The sequence below is a fragment of the Apteryx mantelli genome, chromosome 10 (genome assembly GCF_036417845.1).
Source record: "Apteryx mantelli isolate bAptMan1 chromosome 10, bAptMan1.hap1, whole genome shotgun sequence".
NCBI classification, from domain to species: Eukaryota; Metazoa; Chordata; class Aves; order Apterygiformes; family Apterygidae; genus Apteryx; species Apteryx mantelli.
Window position 1 is genome coordinate 11,202,821 of NC_089987.1, and position 13,908 is coordinate 11,216,728.

Sequence of the window (13,908 nt, forward strand, 5' to 3'; positions counted from 1 at the left end):
TGTGCAGATGTACTTGGGAAAGGCAGGAGTAAAGGATCTTTTCAGAGTACATGAGTACATCCATAGCACACAGGACTATTACATGCTTAAAATATGTGCTGAACCAGTTTCATGACTGTGGGTTTTTAGGGCACACCTAGCTGAAAACAAATGTGCAGGCACTAAAATAATCCATAGAAATGCTGTCTCTGACAACTGAGAATTCTCATGATATAAAATTACAAAACACAGAGACTTTCTGGGGCAAGAGTTACTGAGCCTTGCCAAAAACATAGACAGAGGCCAGAGTTTACAAAGGGAAACAGAACAAACGTGACCACCTAGTTATGTAGGCAGATAATCTTTTCTATTCAGATATCTCTTCTTTTTCATCTCACACCCCAGTGATTGATAGATATGAGTCCACACAGAAGTTTGTAAGTCCTGTTGATTTTTCAGAGGAATTTAAATGTGTAATTACCATCCAAATCTTTGAATAGTGCTCCCAAACTTAAAAAAGACGAGAAAGCCTCTCTTTAGAAAATATCGGTGTTGCAGACCTCTTGTTTTATATTAGATACCAATCAAGCATTCCTAGATTCATCAAGCTGAGAGACAGGTGGAATATCCACCCTGCAGGAAAAGCTAAGATTTTCCTAATATTGCTTTTGTCCCAAAATAGCCGTCTTTTGTGACATGAAAAATCCTTCAACTTTATTTCAGTAAAGGCAATTTTTTTTCAGGATTAGCATTTTGAATTTTGCTCTTTATGGCTATATTATGTGATGTTTACTTTGAGATATTAATACTGAAATGAAGGAAATAAATGTAATAAAATAACACAGTAGTTTTCTTCCATAGTCTGTTCACTGTGTAGTGGGAGCAACTTAATTGTTGCTAACTTAATTGTCAAAGATGATCATGTTACAGCAGCAGGAAGAATCCCCAGGTGTTATGGAAGACTGTATGCAGAGCATTTAAAAGCCTGAGGTTGTGTGAATAAGATTTAGAAGGAGCCGTAGAGAGCCAGCATTAGACTCAGGGGCCCATGCTGCAAGGCAGGGAGAGTTCCCGACTTGTATACAGATGAGCTGCCTTGCACTTCCCTGGGAGGAGTGGCTTACAGTCTTGGACAGTTGTTCTGGCTGCTCACAGCTAGTGCTGGCTCAAAGCTTGGGTATTGCTTTTCCTGGTCAGTGTTTGCCTTGCGTAACATTTATACTTCACTGAGTATATAAGGCAACAAACTGAGGAGGTAAATCTGTGACTAGCTTGCAAGATGGCAACAGGGAAGAACACACTGCTGCTGTCCTTGATTCTCACCGCTGGGGTCACAGCTCTTGTAGCTACTGGTAAGCTTCAAAAATGTTTTTCACTGTTGCCTTCTGTAAGGAGATAGAATGTGTGCGCAACCTGCTCACTTTAGGGAATTCCAGCCTTGTTGGGAGGACCTGGGCACTCGACATTGCTGTACGGAAACTAAGTCTGGATAGCAGATAGTTTTTCATTTCTTTTTAGTGATCTGTTTGCAGACATTTGCCTTACTTGCCTTTTTCACAATAGTGAAATCAAATTCCTGCCCCCAAATCCTCTCTGCTGAGGCAAAGACCAACATGTCACATTTTTAATTTGGTATTGAGAACTTTCACACTGATCTTAAAATGAATCTTACCTAAATGTTAACATAATTTATATATGCTGTGCTATTTTCAGGAGTACTGGAAGGCTTTTTTTGGCTGTACTATCGAGATTCCCAAGTGTCACGCTGTCATGCTATGAAGGTTCGATAGCAACGACTGAGACAGTAATATAATAATAATAAAAAAGATGTTTATTTCCTCACACAAATTCTTGGATTAGTAACACCCATTAAAATAATGCGATTACTAATTTAGGAAGGATAACACAAAACCATCAGTTACTAATTTAGAAAGGATAACCTGAAACCATCGATTACTGCGTTATTAATTGGAAGGACTGCTTATCCCTACTTGAAAGCTTTCTTGTTCACTCTCCTAGTGGGAGGGCTCTCAACCTCGAGGAGTTACCTTAACCCAGCGTCCCAGGAAAAGGGGAGGGGGGGATACTCACGGTCCAGCCGGAGAGGATGGTCGGGTCACGTTCCCGTCCCTGCTCAAACTCTCCTAGCTCCCAAGTCTCTTTTTATACGGCTGGGGCTCTGGGCAAACACTGCTTTTGCTGACTTTTGCGAGTTTCACAATCACAGGACTGTCTGTCTGTCTGCTTGGGGGGACCCTGCTAGCGAGGCAAGACCACAACACCTCCGTATTGCTTCTTCCCTCCCCGGGGGTCCGTGCGGATTCCAGGTGGCAGACCTCTTCAGTCTTGTTAATGCTGCCATTCCGCAGCCTTGCGCATATCAGTCCTTGCGCATATCGGTTGGTAGACTTCTTTAGTCCTGTTAAGTCCTCTGTTCAACAGCTTTGCCCAGGTCAGCTCTTGTGCTATCAGTTCTTCTGCATATCAATTGACAAACTTCAGTCCTGTTAACTCTTCACTCGCCCGTCACCAAGTGTACTTTGTGTATTCACAGATCTTTTTCTAAAGAAATGCCTTTTCTTAATGAGTAATCTATTGGAGTTTTGAATAATGACAGGTCAAAAGGATTAAGATCTATATGCAGTTATTAATGTATGTGGCTAATAAGATAAAATAGATGATATACATACAAGAGATAATACATACAAAAACAATCAAAATGAAGGCTGAAATAATGTTGGTTATACTGATTCAAGTATTTGTTGAAGCATTATGTATGAAAATGAGTTGTTTAAGCAAACAAAAGGTGCATATTTAAGTAGCTAAAGCTCTTAGAAATGTGTCAGTTGCTTACAAATGGACCACTCATGATTTTGTGCACGCATCCCCCAGGAGAAAACACAGAGCAACCAGAAGTGGGGACCAAATATGGGAGAGTCCGAGGGAACCAAATCAGAGTAAATGCAGCTGAGAGGAGTGTCAATGTCTTTTTGGGACTTCCCTTTGCTAAGCCTCCTGTTGGACCATTGAGGTTTTCTGAACCCCAGCCACCTGAGTCATGGAAAGGTGTCAGAGATGCCACTTCCTACCCACCAATGTAAGAAAATGACAAAACTACTGATTTTTTTGATGATTTTATGCTATATGCAGCTCCACAACACTGATATACAGGGCAATCAAAAGTGACAATGATAAATTCTATGGTGCCATCTCATTATCACTTGCAATTGTTTTACAATGAATGCATTTTTAAAGATATCTTTATAAGGTGCTCTCTTTATTAAAAAGTGCTATCTAATGGGTGTCAGCAATAAACTAGTGAGGACAAGCAGTTGATCAATAATGTTGTGCTTTGGGGACATTCAGCCATTACTTAGTAATATTTGTGAACCTTGTGAATTTGGAGCAGAAACAAAAAGGAGCTAAGAAATGCAGGAATAAAGTATTGGAAGAATAAAGTGCCCAGTGAGTCACCTGCTCGACAGGATACTTAGGAAACAGAGACCAGTTCTAGTCTATACTGTAAGCATCTTACTCCACTTTAGTTACTGCCCTTCATTAGTGCCTCAAGCCTAACATCCACATGTACAATATAAAAAGCTATGTAAGGTGCAAAATAATTCATTGTATTTTCACTGAATTCCCTTATGACCATATCCATTTGCAGGTAGATTTCCATAATATCTTGAAACATGCAGAATTATATCTTCATGTCACTGTTCTACTCTATACTGTGGCTCCTTTCTACAAATCTCATGGGCATGTCTGACTGGCAGTCAAAGGAAGAAAAAATATAAAAAGTGAAAAAATATTATATTTTTTCTGTTGCCAACATGTGGAAATGTACTAAGGATGGATTACTGGTTTGTACTTTATAGAGGAAGAAGCTTGGAGGTTTTAGTTATTTCTGTTGCTTGATTTTTTTTTATTTATTCAGGTGTCTACAGGATAAAGTACAAGGACAGTTTTTTTCAGACTCTATTACTAATAGAAAAGAAAAGGTTCCTCTCCAAGTGTCTGAAGACTGCTTATACCTAAATGTGTATACACCCGCTTCTACAGAAAAACAGGAGAAGCTACCTGTAAGCAAAATCATTATAAAATCTCTGACAAAATTGATTGCTTTTGTGACTTCGTGGAACAAGTTAAGCCTAAAACTTCTAAATGCTTCCCAAGGATTAAAATAACTTTACAGCAAACCTACAACCTGTATTATATGCAGACTTATAGGTGCAGTTTTCCAACATTAATCAAGTTGTATGCTTAGGTCCAGTAAATACTTGCTGAGGTTTAGAAAATATATAAAATCCTATTTTACAAGTAAAATCTGATTGATATTTTAAATAAGTAATGTTTGATTTCCTCTAAAAAAATCTCTAAAAAGTCATTGGGCATAGGCATAATGCAAATATTTAATAAAATGAATGTTGTTTTGTAAGATTGCAGATCTCATATTCAGAAGAATTCTACCATTTGCAAAATGCAATCTGAAAGAGTTGTGAGTGAAATAGCACAAAATATTCTATTTTGTTTTATATTTAGTTTGTATCACATGGACCTCTCATCTGTACTGGGTTGTTTGTGGTTTTTTCTTTCCAGGTCTTTGTGTGGATCCACGGAGGTGGATTTGTTTTTGGAGCAGCTTCATCATATGATGGTTCAGCATTAGCAGCCTTTGACAATGTGGTAGTTGTAACAATTCAGTACAGATTAGGTATTCTTGGATATTTTAGGTAAGATGCTCTATCTCAGTTTTCGCTGATTTCCAAAGTTAAGTGCTCAAAACCTTTGCGAAGAGATGTGCATAATACTTCCTTATACAAAGAAACTACACATTTTTTAATTACATATGCAACATTTGGGAACAACTTAAGAGTCTCAGATCAAATTCAGAATCTGTTCTTGTTTGATAGCTAGACTTATCTCAACCCTTCCTGAGCCATTTCTGGTTCAGTTGTGTAGATAGGATCTTTGGCAACTGATTTCTTATACCACAGATTGTATTTATCTCCACTGTTTTTCTTACATCAAGCATTTAAACAAATCTATTCTTTCTTTGCAGCACTGGTGATGAGCATGCCCGGGGTAACTGGGGTTATTTGGATCAAGTAGCAGCTCTTCAGTGGATTCAGGAAAACATCATAAATTTTGGAGGAGATCCAAAATGTGTCACTATCACTGGAGAATCTGCAGGAGGAGTCAGCGTTTCTGCCCTTGTAAGTTCACAGAAATCATGAATTTTAATCACTCTGAAAAAACACCATTCATGTTCATTTTTAGTATCTGTAAGAAAAGCCAGGGAGAGAGAAGCGATGGTTTTATAATAAACCACACATTACTTTGGTCTATAAGACTACGCGATATAAATGCAGCTTCTGACTGATGAAAATGGTCTGTCAGACTGAAAATGTTTTTCCTTATCTACTAGTTTGAATTCTGTTTTTTTTGCAAGAACTGTAAACACAAAATTTATCCTTATGAGAAAAGTCCTTTTAGAGGATGCCCTATTGCTCATTTCCTATGTGTTGACAGTCACTCATGCAAAGTTACTCAGTCTAAGTGAATAGTTGTGATAATATCTGAACTAGATGTGCATTTTGTGACCCAGTGATGATGTAAAATTTTTACATTAGTACTGAGCACATTGAGGTACATTTGAGGTACATTTAAGATTAAGACGCTCTTCTTCAAACTCTCACAATTTGATAGAAGATGCATAACGAAATGAGGTTTCAGTGACACACATGCATTAGCAGTAATTCCTCTTTGCTAAGCTCCTGCCCTCTGGCAAATAGCTGTTTATGTCCCTACTGCAGCACAGCCAGACTATCTTGGACACAGTCATGTTCAATCAGATTCTGCTTGCAATGTAGTTCCATAAAGTCTTGGAAGCAGGGTGCTATGGGAGGGGAAAGGACAGGCATGAACTCTTGAACCTGATATTTTTGCCAAAGCCCTTTGTGTAGTTGAACTATGACCAGAGTCTACAGAACAACAGTCTCATGACATTTGTTTTCAAAATGTCTTAAAAGGCAATTTCTGATACTGAAATTCTAAGCCAGTGGTCAGAACATAGTGCTTGTCATACTTGTAATGCTTGTTCTTGCTTTTCAGGTCTTATCTCCTCTGGCGAAGGGCTTGTTCCATAAAGCCATCTCAGAGAGTGGTACTGCAGTCAGGCTTTTGTTCACTGACCATCCTGAGAAGCTAGCAAAAGTGGGTACTTGGTGATATTTTTAAATATTTTTCCTGATAGTTTTGCACATTTTAAATTGTTTATTCAAAAAGTGGAACTGGATTGTTTTCCTGTGAAACCACAACCACAGTCATTAGAGACAGCATTTCTGTATGCAGATAAGAAATACATGTTTAATGATGCTTTGCTTTTCAAATACCCAAATATCCACATATGCCAGAGAGAAAGCAAAACAGTAAGGACGTAGAGAGAGAAGTCAGGGAAAAAGCATCAAATGTAAAGAAATTCATTACATGGTCTTCAGGAAAAGCTGAACTCAGAATTTTGGCTGGAAAATGGTGCCAGACTCTGGATACTCTTCATCCTCCCCCTGTTTGATTCCTGTCATGCTCAAAGAAGCAAGATTTTCAATTTTCTTCATAATTCAGTTCATGACTGAATAAACAAAAGAAGAGTTAATTTCAACCCTGCTTTCTCCACCTACAAGAAACAACTTCCAGGAACCTAGATTTGCTAATCCAGGATATAAAAGAGACAATGTTATAATGATCTCTGTCACTCTAATGACAGCTGAGAAATGATGTTATTCCACCCAAAAAACCTGCACATCGTTAAGGTGTAATGTGCTCTTTGTTACCATCTACATGGTTGTATTCTGAGTATGCCTCACTAACTCCCATATGTCATCCTGCCTTCTCTGCCAGCATATTATTTGCAAGGATGCCATACCTTGTTCTGTGCCAGAACATTTTAGAGTATGTTCTTGTCTTTCTGGTTGGCCCACAACGTGAAGGGTTATGAAGGCTTCTTATCCTGGCTTCTGCAGTAGGAACATGTCTGGCTCTGGTCCTTGCTGAGAAGTTTAGCCCTCCCTCTGCTAGAGTCTCAGAGCCAGTAGCATATAAAAGCCTTCTTCATGAACTATATGGATAATTATAAGGATATGGATAATCAGTAAATGAAATGTTTTTATTGATTGCAGAGAATTGCTACTGTAGCTGGTTGTCAAATATCCAGTTCAGCTGCAATGGTTCAGTGCTTAAAAGACAAAACAGAAGAAGAGATGAAAGAAATAACTCTAAAAATGGTGGGTGAAATTCTACTCCTTGCATTTGAGGAACGCTTCAAATGTTATTGTAGCAGCTATCATAAATGCTGTCTGTGTGTTGCGATACTAGGAGAACTTGAAGTGAATGTAACATCTTACTCTTCTTGACTTTTGCAGGATTTCACAACACTGCAGTTATGCCATACCTTGTCTAAAAAATGTCAACAGGTTACTTCCCTCTCTTTCCATATGGGCTTTGAGCTACTTCTGTTTTGCTGTCATGCGCTAACAGGGAAGGAAGAGTGTATGAAATGTCACAATTTCTCCTGGAGAACCTAAATAATTAATATCATATGTATAAAGTCCAGCTCAAAATTTCTCATTCTGACACTGACTTCCCAGTTCCTTTGCAGTCTCAACACAGAAGTATTCCCCCATTGCTCCACACATCCATAATAGGATTGAACTAAAGAAGAAGAAATGTAAATTGGACAACATCACCTACATTTCATGAATATTCAAAATATAATTTTATTGTTAACATAACTTTCTGCCCAATGCAGACAATCTGTCAGGGAAACTTAAGAGATGTCCTGAATACTGTTACTTCTTATAATTTCACTTGGCACTTACTCTGTTTTGCTTTGGAACTACATTAAAAGTCTGAAAATGTTTCCTAGAAGCAAAATTAATGTATTAATGAAACTTCCTTTTTTTTTTTTTTCCAGCATCCCCAGTTCATCAGCGCATCTGTGGATGGTGTATTTTTTCCCAAGAGTCCCAGGCAATTACTATCTGAAAAAGTGATCAGTAAAGTTCCATATATAATAGGAGTAAATAACTGTGAATTTGGATCGATAATTCCTACAGTAAGAGACTTATAATGGCTTTATTTATATATAACTTTGTTAATATAAGACTTCCTATTACATATATATTCTTTCTACCATGCAGATAATGAAATTTCCTGATTACACAGAAGGTCTGGACAAAGATGTTGCACGTCAAGTTTTACAGAGCACATTACCATTGTTTTTAACAGTAAGAGACTATTTCCAGAATAACCCAGTGCTGCTTCTTGACTGGGCTGGTGTTATTTGTACTCCTGGCGGGGTATATTTTGGAGGTAAACTTTGTGGTGTGTGACAGCTTCCTACTGTGGAGCCATAATTCTCAAATGGGCAGCCAACACAGTTCTAATTCCTATTGCCCCTCGCAAGCAATTAACATAGAAAATATGCTCTAAATTAGCTGTTTTCCTCCTACATGCTCCATCTTTTATAAAAAGATGTTCTGCCAAAATCTAGGAGTGATTCCAGTACTTAAACATAGGTTTTTTGTGAGACCTAGATATTCTGTGTTATCCAAGACATCCGCACGGTACTGGCAGGTATGACACAAGACCTATGGAACACACAGGCCCTTCTGAAGCAGCAGCTGGAGACTAGAAAGGATACCCTGAGATGTTTAAAATGGCACTGAGAAATCTATGCTTAGGCATCTGAATTTTGTTTCCTGTAATTTAGAAAAGCTCTTAGCTTTCTGCTTCCTGGGTGCTGTCCTGAAACTACTGTATATAGAAAAATCCAGATAATAAGTAAGAATTAAGGACTTACGGAACATAAGAATTAAGGACTTATAGCTTATACTTGCAGTAGATCATTCAGAACCACAGATATCTCACATAAACTTGAGATGGTAGAGCCCAGGCTTGTTCCAAAAGGGATTAAATTATGGCTATCTATAATAATAAATGAATTTTATGAAATCCAACAGAATTTCTTTTCTTTTATGAGGGTTATTTCCACAGAAGGGAGGATAGACTATCATATCTGTTCATCAGCATCGCTGAGTGATATCTAAAGATATTAGAGGGGATTCTTTGTGATGTCGCCAATTTCTTTCCCTGAGAATATCTATATCTGGTAATTGAGTAACTCCCACTTCTGAGCTCTGAGTTCTTTCCCCACTCCAGCACAACTGGGGATTTTCTCTGAAAGAAGGTAGTGTTCAGGGCTTAGCCAGGGACATGAAGACAGCACATTCGTTTAATGCTGCTATTCTTTTTAATATTCATCATCATTATAGGAAATATCTTTTTTGTTCATTTTAGGGTGTTACTCCTGATGTTGTTGATCTAGTATACAAGGAATACATAGGGAATGCAGAGAACGGTGCTCAGGCGCGAGATGGGCTTCTTGATGCACTAGGAGACTCTTTGTTCGTTTTTTCAGCCATTGAAGTAGCTAGATACCACAGAGGTGAGTCTATAATTCAGCATGTATTTGAGGAAATGTAGAATTCCATTCTAGGGTGTGTTTGGGAACAGTATGCATCAAACCTCATTATCAAAAGAACGGATTTGTTTTCATTTTACCAAAATAGCTCTTGATGAAACTTTATCATCTTTGGTGGCAGTAGAAGTAGCACTCTTTTATTTTCTTTTAGATGCTGGCAACCCAGTCTTCTTTTATGAATTTCAGCATCGACCAAGTTCAGCTACAAGTGTTGTACCAGAGTTTGTAAAAGCAGACCATGCAGATGAGATTGCCTTTGTCTTTGGAAAGCCATTTTTAGCCGGTGATGTATCTATGCTTGCTAAAGAATTCTTTTTTTAAGGAAGGCATCTTTAGTAGTAGTAGTCATTTTACTTACTTGAGTGCTTTTAGAATAGAATTTGCTTTCAGAAACATAAGAATCAAAATATCAGTTTTCTATCTTTTTCTGTTTTTTTTTTTAATAGTAATTCCTTTTCATGAAATCCTTCATCTGCAGTTCTGTCCTAGAGCCTGCTCATGTAAACCTCCCATAGCTCAGAATAACAAGCAGAACTGATTATAGTTTACTGGATTTGATTTAAGTGCTGGTTTTTGATTGCTCATTTTCTAATGTTGCAATTTCATCTCCCACTTTTCAGGAAATGCTACAGAAGGAGAAAATAAACTTAGCCGAACGGTTATGAGATACTGGACTAACTTTGCTAGAAATGGGTGAGAATCAGAATGCTAATTACAGCTCAAGTTCTGCCTGTGCTGCCTGAAACACTATAGCCATACTTATATGGTGGTTCCACAAATTCTGCAGAATTTAAGATAAATATTGAAACAAATTGTTTGTATTCCTAACAATTCCAAGAAAAACCTTTTAAATGAACCTGCATACCAAAAAAGAAAAAAAAAATCCAAGTTCTATTACTCCATCTGCAATGGAGTTTTAGATCCAAAACTCTAATGGCAGTTATTAAATGTTTGCTATTCCACTGCTGAGCATTTTAATAGAAACATCTAACTATTCAGATATTAGAATCACGTAATCTGGGCTCCTGTTAGTTTTCTGAAACAGTTGGAGCCTGAACAGTCAGAGGACAATTGACAGGCAAATGGAAGTCTAACTTCTTATTATGCTCTTTCCAGAAATCCCAATGGAGAAGGCTTGGTGGATTGGCCTCAGTATGATCTGGATGAAGGATACCTGGAAATAAACCTAATGCAAAAGGCAGCAAAGAAATTGAAAGAACGCAAAATGGAGTTTTGGGCGCAGATCATGAAACAAACCATGACAGAAAGAAGAACAGAACACACAGATTTATAAGAGTGGCAGAGGATGTGATTTACTTTTCAAACCTGAAGTAAAGCCAAACCAAATTAGTTTGTCAGAATGCAGAATTTAGTAATCAGTTTCTAACTTGCTATTATGTAATTTGTTGTCATGATCACACTGACAGGAGAGAATCGAGTGAAATTTGGAATGTTCATGGGACTAAAAATTGGTATTTAATAAAGGAAGTGGGAAAAAAACCACAATCTTTCAGACTCAAACAGACCATGGTATCTACCCAGTGGATTTCAAAACTGAATTATTCTCCTGAGAGAAAGGGGAACAAGAAGAAAATTGGCAAATACATTGAAATCCATAAGGAATTATCTATGCAGAATATGTCATAAATATCAGAATATGTCATATATTCATTTCCCTCTTCTTTCAGAACAGAGTCCTCAATTGTCAGCTCTGCAGCCTGTTTCCACTTTCTTTACTGGAAATAGCTTGTAGGGAGCAGAGCAATCTTCAGCCCTATGATAAAAATGTCTGTGAGACAGCCTCAATATCTCACAAATTAGGACGGAGATTCTCTACCTGTTCTCTTGTTTTATAAAATGTTATAAATAAATGTTACTCTTCTTTTTTGGAACTTCCTTTTCTTTCACCTAACTGATGCAGGCTAATTCCAAGAGGTTGTTGTGAAAGTCTCAACAAAGAAATGCATGAAAGTGCAAACTGGGAACTGTGAGGGCTCTGTCTTCCATGTACAGCCTGGACAGAGTGGGACTGACCAGCCCTGGCATCAGGGCATCTTCCTCTGCGCCTGGGCCTGCCCAGCCGCTGGGCTGTGCAAGCCAGTAACTTACCTTTGGCTCCAAGGCCCAGATCTGTACATGATGGCGGCACCAGGCTGGGGACAAGACAGGGACTTCTGTAAATTTGTCATTTCTCTGCTCTCCAGTGAGTGAAACAGCCTGGCAGTCCAAGCTGTCCCATGCAACAAGGTGGCCTTTGCCAGCTGCCCAAGTCTGAACTGATCAGTGGTACTTCCTTTTGGAGACAAAGCTGCAGAGATAGGTGATCTGCACACAGAAACCATCCACCAAGTTCAGGACACAAACATACGTATAATATCTTTAAGTTAAAGCATCATTTTGTTATAGGTAAACGTGACAAATTGACAACCACTCGGGCCGGGTTGCATAAATTCCAATTTAATAAAATAATTGAGCAAGTCACAAGTAAGCAAAACAGCGCTGGGTGGCCGGGGAGTCTCCTGCTCCACCAACGGCGCGCGCAATCCCCCCCTCACAGTCCCCTTACATGCGGTTCTAGTTCCAGATATACGTAGCACTTCCTGTAACTTCTGCGGTTGCACCGGCTGTTGCTGGGGGGGGGGGGGGTCGGGATGAAGGCTGGGGTCTTCCTCTGCGTTGTGCGTGGTGCCCTTCAGGTCACGTGCATACATTTCACAATGCAATATCGCTCTGCTGGCTCAGTACAATCATTGTGGTGATAGCCCGTACATAGCGCCTAGTTTCATGGTAAAATCACTTCACGAGTTGATAGCCCGTACTTAGCGCCTAGTTTCATCGTATAATCACTTCCCGAGTTGATGTAACAAATCAGCACCTATCACAATTTTGCATAATCATAATGGTTTTCCTGCTCCTCTGAATGAGCTCTGTTGACAGCACTGCTGGCTTTGGCTACCCAGCTTCCCATTCAGAGGTGGCTGGTTGCTTGGACCTCATTGTCCCAAAGCATGGGAAGAATGACAGAACAGAAGCAAGTGTGTGAGCCAGCAGAGCGGCAGAGTCATCTGATTTTGCATTAAAGTGGATGAAAAGTGCTCACTCAAATAGCCATGCTGCATGGCTGTAATTTCAGCAAAAGGGTGGCTGGAAACGGTGGTTACAGTGTTGCTTATGACAAGTTGCAGTAAGGCAAACCATTTCCGCAAGATTATCTGGCAGTGATGGCAGCAGCGTTTGCTGTTACATAAATCTGTAGAGGTTTAGTTACACCAGTCTAAACTTGTCTTTTGAGTTCTTTTTTTCCTTTAGTCACTTGTTTGTTCAGCTTGAGCTAGGTCTTAACATGTTTTAGAAAATTCTGCTTCTGTTTGCCCTGGCAACTGGGGCAGTCACAGCATCTCAGCTACCAGAGTGTTACTGTCACGTGAAGGGAGGGAAAGGGGTAATCAACGTTTGCCTGCCAGAGCCCTCCTCAAAAGGGCTTTCACTGAGTCAGGTTTGCAAAGTTGATCAAAAGAAGAAAGGCCCTCCCTTACTGGGTAATCAACTTTTCCTGCCAGAGCCCTATTCGAAAGGGCTTTCACTGAGTCAGGTTCACAAAGTTGAACAAAATAAACAATTTATTAAAGCAACAGATCAACATGTTCAGGATTGCCGGTGATAAATGCACTTACTGCTATGAATTCTACTTTTTCTGAGCTCAAACTGATAATTAAGCGCTTTCAACAATGGTATTTTTCCCGGGGTAACGTCTGACGTCGGAGGCGCAAGCCTTACCAAAAAGGCGCCCCTGTTTTGGGGAGGAGAGAGGTCCAGGCCTGTTGACCCGTCTGTAAGTTGGTGTTCTCGTCCTCAAAAGGGAGGAATGTTTATGCACTGAATTTATACTCTTGGCGAGGTGGGGCTGAGTCAAACACTGGGATGTCTGGCCCTTGCCGAGCTCAACAGAGGGTGTCAATGGCTGCTGGCCTTTTTTTCCTTTTGCCCTTATCAACAACACCAGGCTGTGAAACTCCCGCCTCGCCCCAGGTGTTGTTTTGGGTGGAGCAATGTCGGGTGGGAGACCTCCGCCTTGCCCTGCGCGTTGCCTCACCCCTACCCGGCATGGGCATCAGGCTGCAAATCACCCTGTGTATCCACTGTTTACCCTGGCAGGGAGGAGCACAGATAACCACAGACCATTATCCCACACAGGGCAATAACCTTCAGAGCATCTTTTCACATACATCTACATTCTTGTCTGCACTGAAATTCACAAAATGAGTAGTTATCTTCCTGTTCTTTTCCCACAGATTTAACATTACAGTATAAATAAACCAGTGCTTGGAATTTGGAAGCAGTGCTAGTACCTGGAAACAGCTATGGCATATTTAAAAATATTATTAGAA

The 13,908-nt window shown here is 39.5% G+C and overlaps 1 protein-coding gene across 1 annotated transcript; it reads left to right on the forward strand.

The window, feature by feature from the left end:
• The first annotated feature begins 1,172 nt into the window (after window positions 1-1,172).
• On the forward strand, window positions 1,173-11,405 carry LOC106483246 (fatty acyl-CoA hydrolase precursor, medium chain-like). Its single transcript, XM_013941139.2, has 13 exons — window positions 1,173-1,331; window positions 2,872-3,076; window positions 3,917-4,061; window positions 4,579-4,712; window positions 5,042-5,195; window positions 6,094-6,195; window positions 7,158-7,262; window positions 7,952-8,092; window positions 8,178-8,264; window positions 9,337-9,484; window positions 9,672-9,803; window positions 10,141-10,213; window positions 10,637-11,405. The coding sequence occupies exons 1-13, from the start codon at window positions 1,259-1,261 to the stop codon at window positions 10,812-10,814; spliced, it is 1,677 nt and encodes a 558-aa protein (XP_013796593.2). The 5' UTR covers window positions 1,173-1,258; the 3' UTR covers window positions 10,815-11,405.
• Window positions 11,406-13,908: the final 2,503 nt, after the last annotated feature.

Coding starts and splice junctions, on each gene's coding strand:
- LOC106483246 (XM_013941139.2), top strand. CDS start 1,259: ATGGCAACAGGGAAGAACACACTGCTGCTGTCCTTGATTCTCACCGCT. Junction 8,265..9,336: donor CATTACCATTGTTTTTAACA/GTAAGAGACTAT, acceptor TGTTCATTTTAG/GGTGTTACTCCTGATGTTGT. Junction 9,804..10,140: donor TGGAAAGCCATTTTTAGCCG/GTGATGTATCTA, acceptor CCCACTTTTCAG/GAAATGCTACAGAAGGAGAA.